The 5,836-nt window shown below is 46.8% G+C and overlaps 2 protein-coding genes across 3 annotated transcripts; one reads left to right on the top strand and one right to left on the bottom strand.

The window, feature by feature from the left end:
- Positions 1–407: 407 nt before the first annotated feature.
- On the top strand, positions 408–1,611 carry LOC123166420 (uncharacterized). Its single transcript, XM_044584227.1, has 2 exons — positions 408–914; positions 1,004–1,611. The coding sequence occupies exons 1-2, from the start codon at positions 631–633 to the stop codon at positions 1,302–1,304; spliced, it is 585 nt and encodes a 194-aa protein (XP_044440162.1). The 5' UTR covers positions 408–630; the 3' UTR covers positions 1,305–1,611.
- Positions 1,612–1,799: 188 nt separating this feature from the next.
- On the bottom strand, positions 1,800–4,923 carry LOC123166419 (acid phosphatase 1). 2 transcript variants are annotated; one of them, XM_044584225.1, is made up of 4 exons: positions 4,366–4,923; positions 3,612–3,719; positions 3,219–3,428; positions 1,800–2,166 (listed from the first exon to the last, which is right to left on the bottom strand). In XM_044584225.1, the coding sequence occupies exons 1-4, from the start codon at positions 4,755–4,757 to the stop codon at positions 1,989–1,991; spliced, it is 888 nt and encodes a 295-aa protein (XP_044440160.1). In that variant the 5' UTR covers positions 4,758–4,923; the 3' UTR covers positions 1,800–1,988. The 2 variants fall into 2 exon arrangements, with proteins under 2 accessions (XP_044440160.1, XP_044440161.1); XM_044584226.1 differs by lacking the exon at positions 3,612–3,719 and having other exon boundaries at positions 4,366–4,921.
- Positions 4,924–5,836: the final 913 nt, after the last annotated feature.

Below are 5,836 nucleotides of genomic sequence, written 5' to 3'. Positions count from 1 at the left end.
AGACTTTCCATTTTTTGGCAGCTAATCGTGGCGAGAGAAGACTTTCCGAACTTGTACAGTGCCGATCACATCCACAATGGAGACGCACACGCATGCACAAGCCTTAATTATCCCCACGCGCACTCTTGGCACACCTAGCCTTTAAATGCAATGTTTATCCCTACCCTAATTAGCAATTAACCACTCCCATTTAATCAGTTCAACTCCTACGCGCGCGTTATGTATGGGCGCTCCTTGATCCGACGGCCCACAGGAGCGTTGGCGACGAGCATCCATCGATCCGACCGTCTGTCGAGGAGCGATACGTGCCGAAACTCGGATTTGGATGACGACGATCGCCTTCCTTTTCCACCTTCCTCACCCATCCAGTCTGACCACCAGGGGTTCAGAATTCTGGCGTTGCGCCCACGGAAACCTTTAGTGCCATGCATATCCCGCAATTCTCTCTCTGTCCGTTCTCCTTTCCATTTCCACCGCCGTTATCCATCCAGCCCATCACCCCCTGGCTCCTCGCGATCTTCTTGCACATATAAGCAGGACCAAGATGGCCTGCTCCTCTTCCACCTGTGGCGATAGCACACTGCGCATTTTGTTGCCTACTTGGTTCATGTGTTGTTAGGCCAGGGCTTCATGGGCGAGTTCCGTGTAGGCGGACGACGTCGAGGAGGTGAAGACGTTGTCCCCGGCGCCGCCGACGCCGAGTCGATGGTGGCCAGCTTGGATTCCGGCGCGTCCAGCGGATCGCTGTGCTCGTCGATCATGTCGAGCCTGACAGACGACGACGACGACGCAGAGTCCTCCCTGGTGGCGGGTGATCCTACGCCGTCGCCGCCGTCGGACGCAATGCGGCTGGACGGGGGAGGCGGCGGGCCTCTCTACGAGCTGTCGCCGCTGCTGGCGCACCTTCCCGTCAGGTGCGTGGACCGACGTCCAAACCCACAGCATACTTGTTCCCAACCCAACCAAATCAAAACTGACAAAATAAACAATTAACTTCTCACAGGACAGGGCTGTCAAAGTACTACAAAGGGAAGTCCCAGTCCTTCACATCTCTTTCCGACGTCAAATGCTTGCAAGATCTCGCAAAGAAGACCACCGCCCACACCGGCAGGAAGGCGAGCCGTTCGTCGATTTCGCTTCACGTTCCAGGGCCTCGCAGCAAGACGATAACGAAGAAGACGGCGCCGAGGGGCTCATCGGGCCGGGAGCCGTCAAGAGCATGGAGCAGGGGCTTTCCGCACAGAAGCGGTAAACCACCTGCGTACCAGAGCAAGAAAGAGCTGTGCAGCAGAGATTTCTGCTAGCTAAAGAAAGGCAATGCAAGGTTTTGTAACATGGGGCGAGATAATGTTTCTGCTAGCTAAAGGCACCGGAGGCAGAAAGAGTACCCCCAGATTCCATGTCTTCGTCTGCCAGTAGAGATTTCTGCAACTGAAGTTCTTGGGAGCATGTTTTGCTTCTATTTTCATCCGTGACCAATATTAGTGATAACTGCATATGCTCGGTGATTCTGAGGACAACTTGCTGAGACTGTCCTGACAACACAAACCCATTATTGTAATAAACAGAGTCTATGTGACCCAGCACAATGCATATTCAGACATTTGGTTAGTTAGCAGTGTCTGAATATACAACGTTTGGCACTTTCAGTTAGCAGTAATCAACAAAGCTTAATGTAGTCCAGCACAATGTGATGTTTATTTAACTGAAATCTCATCTGTAGATCTCAGTACAACTTGTGGTGCAATTTTTGAACTTGTATCACCAATCCTCTCGGGCACAACACACAAACCATGCACTTCTGAGCAATATATCCATAGACATCAGTGGCAAATTCACTGGTACCCAACCAGCGACTGACGTGATTGATTCAAGAATTCTTTACAAATTAAGGCCGCCAACTTAAACAACTTTGGGAGTGGGGCCATAAAAATGGTTGTAGTGTTGTACAAGAAGAATAGCTATTTTCTCCAGCGCCGCCAATAGAATCAACTGATGAAGTACATTGGATTTGGAAGCTTAAAGGATCTCGTTGCCATTGGCAATCCTATCAGGTCACTCCATTGATCCCCAGAGTTTCCAAGTATCTTGAATCCTTCCGCTTCCATTGCAGCTCGCCTCTCTGATTTGTACTGCACAGCGGTCTTGCCAATATCAGAGATTTGCCTGCAGCATGTGTATACTTCCGATTAATACAAACTGGCTATGGTACAAAATGGAGTAATTCTTTTTAATGCCTGTACTTTCCTTTTGTGTACAGTGAGAGCACAAGCACAAGTAAAAAATGGGAAAAGAAAACTTAGATAAAACTAGATGGTTACACTGTAGACTGTACGACCTCTCTTTTTCATAGCCGCATTATATGCAACTCAAAGTCGGAGAAAGATGGTATACAGCCTAACTTCAAAATGATCCACTAACAATTCTAAATAATAAAAAAATCATTACAATGGCAATATAGAAAATCAAAGTACAGCAGAGTTCTATGTTTGATAGAATTTTGGCAACACTCCTTACATTGAACATCATTCAACACATTGCTAGAAGTTAAATTGTGACACAATTCACTGGGAGCTTTCTATGGACTAGCAAAGTAACAATCATCCGCGTGCAGTGCACATTTACCGCAATATATGTTGTACTAGAAATTATAATAATGCATGGGTCAAACTATATTTACAATGTAAGTACTCATTATTGAAGTTACTTTATATCATGTAAACCAATCATAGGAAGAAAGAATAAGCATTAAACCTACACTAAATCATGAGCTATGTACCTAGAATTAACATGTCGATACTTGATTGGTTAGGGGATTTATTATTTTGAACCAGCTACAAAATATACCATTATTGGAGGAGAGATTAGGAGGTAGGATTCCAGCTAATTCTTAAGTCCTTGGATCTGGTGATTACATATTATGAACAAGACAAATGGCTAAGATTGTTTGGATCAAACTCTAACTAGTACTCCCTCTGTCCCAAAATAAGTGTCTCAACTTTAGTATAACTTTGTACTATAGTTAGCTGGAATAACAAGTTGACTTAATAACAAGTTGTTTTCGGGGAAGCCTCCTGAAGTTCATACCATACTGAGTGACCATCTCCAAGGATATTATTTGGAAACTAGGGTCTTCCAGAAACTTCTTGGATCCAAGCAAGATGGCGTCTTATGCAAAAAGATAGTCATTTGATACATGAGTTGCAGCAGGCAAATACCTCAGTATGAGTTTTTCCCATGAATGGTAGCCCGCAAACAAGAGATTTTCCTCTGTAGCATTTCGCTGCAATTCACTTCGCCCAGTCAAGAGGATAATATGGAAACCAAGTCCTTGCAGTTCATTGTACAGTTTCAAGCTAGATGGTAATGCAGGTGCTTTCGCTATGTCTACCCATGCATCAAATGAGGTCTCGTTGAATTCCTGTAATCTGCAAAATCAGTGGAGCTGTGAAAAAATGATGTAGCAATTTTTATCAATAGAAACTACAAAGTAGAATATCCTTAATATTATCGCATCATCTGCCCTTTTGGAAAATTTGGAAATTAAGAAATGATACATGTTTCAATCATACTCCTTGGATATTACTGTAGGTTCTACAGCCCACACTAACCCGGTTGCTAAGAAACTGGAGATTGCTTCACCATGACTTCGAATTGCTGGTGATGGACATTGAGAATTTTGAGCAGAAAGATAAGGCGCCGCTGATGTTTGGGTGGCTCTGAAGAAGAAAAGAGGAATAAATGTGGAGATCGTTGCTTCGAAAAGGAAAGGAGGGGATATAATCTTGCTGTCTGCAGCATGCGTTTGCTAGAAGAGCCAGAAAGTCGAGCCAGATTGCTGTGAAATCCAACACTTAATTTAATAGGCTTAGATGTTGATAATTTTGTTGCTAAAATGTGGTTTCCAGTTAGTTATTTGAGCCCTGTTTTCTTTTTCAAACAAAATGCAGATAACCCTACTATAGTTTGTTTCTTGCAATGAAGGTGTAGCTCGGGCAATGATGTTCATGCCCTTCAGGTGAAACAAGATTGCAAACGGAAGAAATGTGATTATGCTGTCCTTCCGTAAGAGACAAATCTGCAAACGCTCAAGAGAACAGGCTACCAGTCAGGTGCTGTTTTGTCAGGCTTCAGACAAATTTACACCTATAAACTTAAGAACACAAGCTATCAAACAATACTTGAGACGAAAGATCTAAAACCTACTCACAAATTCTTAAGGTAGTTATGGGTTCACACAAATTCTCATAGAATCCAATGAATTGCCAATCTCAAATGCAGGAGCCAATAACAGCGACTGATTAATCCGAGCACGCACAATCAATGTAATCGGAGAAAACAGAGCCGGGGTCGGGGGTCAATTACCCCCATCCGCTGACGGCGTAGTAGGGTGCGTTGGAGAGCAGCGTCTCGTCGACGTCGAACACCCACGCCGGCATGGCTCCCCCCACGCCCGACGCGAATGCCTGCGCAGCGAAGGCGAGGGATTCGGCGGCCGCGACGGCGGAGTCGGACGCGTAGCGCTCGCCCTCCATGTACGCGCGCACGGACGCCCCGCAGCGCGCCGGCACGGTGCGCCAGGGACCCGCGTTGGCCGTCTCCACCGACAGCCTCCAGCTGTCGCAGAAGAGCGCGTCCGCGTCGGAGACGCCCGAGGACACGGCGGTGGGGAAGTCCGTGACCTGGCGGAGGACGGGCTCGGCGCCGGCGACGACGACCGCCGCGGCGGCCGCGAGAACGAGGAGGATGTGACGCATTGTGGGCGGCGATTGGCTAGGTATCGGGCTCCGCCCCGGTTCGGGCTTCGCCGTCGGCGATGGGATGGCTTTGCTCGATTTGGCGATTACCGGAGAGGTTGGACGGGCGCAAGGTGCCCCATGGGAATCTTTGGCTAGTATTGGCGTGTCGCCGTTGGGGCACCGTGACTGAATTTCGAGGGACCCGCAAGGCCGCAACTTGTCCGTTTGACGGAGGATGGCCCCCACAGGTTTCGAGGCCCAGTTGTCAGTCACGTTTAGATTATCTCAATAATTCCTTCGTCCCTTGCACAGTTTTCTTTTCGGAATTGTTAGAGCATTTTGCAAATCCGTCCTCTTATACGTCGACAGCGCTCTACACACATAAATAAAAATTATTCGTTAAAAAATACATAACCCGAACATAAAATTTGTTCACGGTGCTTAATTGAAACATAAAGAATAGTTCAGTGATTTCTAGTGTGGATCCACATATGCTCTACAAGATTATTGAGAAGTTCCATATGCCCCAGTTGATCTCGAAGTTGTCGATGCATTTCAAGAAAATCGACAACACGCTTCGCTTCTTGTTCCGCGAGACGGACTTGAACTTGTCCGGAGGAGTTGCACGTACCGGGGCGGCTTCCGGTGCCAGCGAACTTGTCCGATGGCGGCATGCTCGGCGGCGTTGTGGGTTGGGCCTCCGGTGACTGCGTTGTGGGTTGGGTATGACGGCAGAGCTACGATGGCATATGTGTGGACGAGGCAGAAAAGAGGAAAGGAAGAGGGCAGATCGGGGACGTCTTCAAGAGATTTGGCTCGGGGCCCTGTCGTCAGTCTGACGTGACGGACGCATCCTCGTCCCCATATACATTTTGAGGCTTCGGAAATATGCCCTAGAGGCAATAATAAAGTTGTTATTTTATATTTCCTTATATCATAATAAATGTTTATTATTCATGCTAGAATTGTATTAACCGGAAACTTGACACATGTGTGGATACATAGACAAAACACTGTGTCCCTAGTAAACCTCTACTAGACTAGCTCGTTAATCAAAGATGGTTAAGTTTCCTAACCATAGACATGTGTTGTCATTT

The sequence above is a fragment of the Triticum aestivum genome, chromosome 7D (assembly GCF_018294505.1).
Source record: "Triticum aestivum cultivar Chinese Spring chromosome 7D, IWGSC CS RefSeq v2.1, whole genome shotgun sequence".
NCBI lineage: Eukaryota > Viridiplantae > Streptophyta > Magnoliopsida > Poales > Poaceae > Triticum > Triticum aestivum.
This window is presented reverse-complemented; position numbering and strand designations above follow the sequence as displayed.

Bases quoted from the DNA above. Each gene is read 5' to 3' on its own strand.
- LOC123166419 (XM_044584225.1), bottom strand. From the start codon at position 4,757: ATGCGTCACATCCTCCTCGTTCTCGCGGCCGCCGCGGCGGTCGTCGTC. The intron at 3,720-4,365 runs GTAATTGACCCC...TTTCTTCTTCAG, and splicing joins TACGCCGTCAGCGGATGGGG to AGCCACCCAAACATCAGCGG. The intron at 3,429-3,611 runs GTTAGTGTGGGC...CTGATTTTGCAG, and splicing joins TCCAGTTTCTTAGCAACCGG to ATTACAGGAATTCAACGAGA.
- LOC123166420 (XM_044584227.1), top strand. From the start codon at position 631: ATGGGCGAGTTCCGTGTAGGCGGACGACGTCGAGGAGGTGAAGACGTT. The intron at 915-1,003 runs GTGCGTGGACCG...AACTTCTCACAG, and splicing joins CTGGCGCACCTTCCCGTCAG to GACAGGGCTGTCAAAGTACT.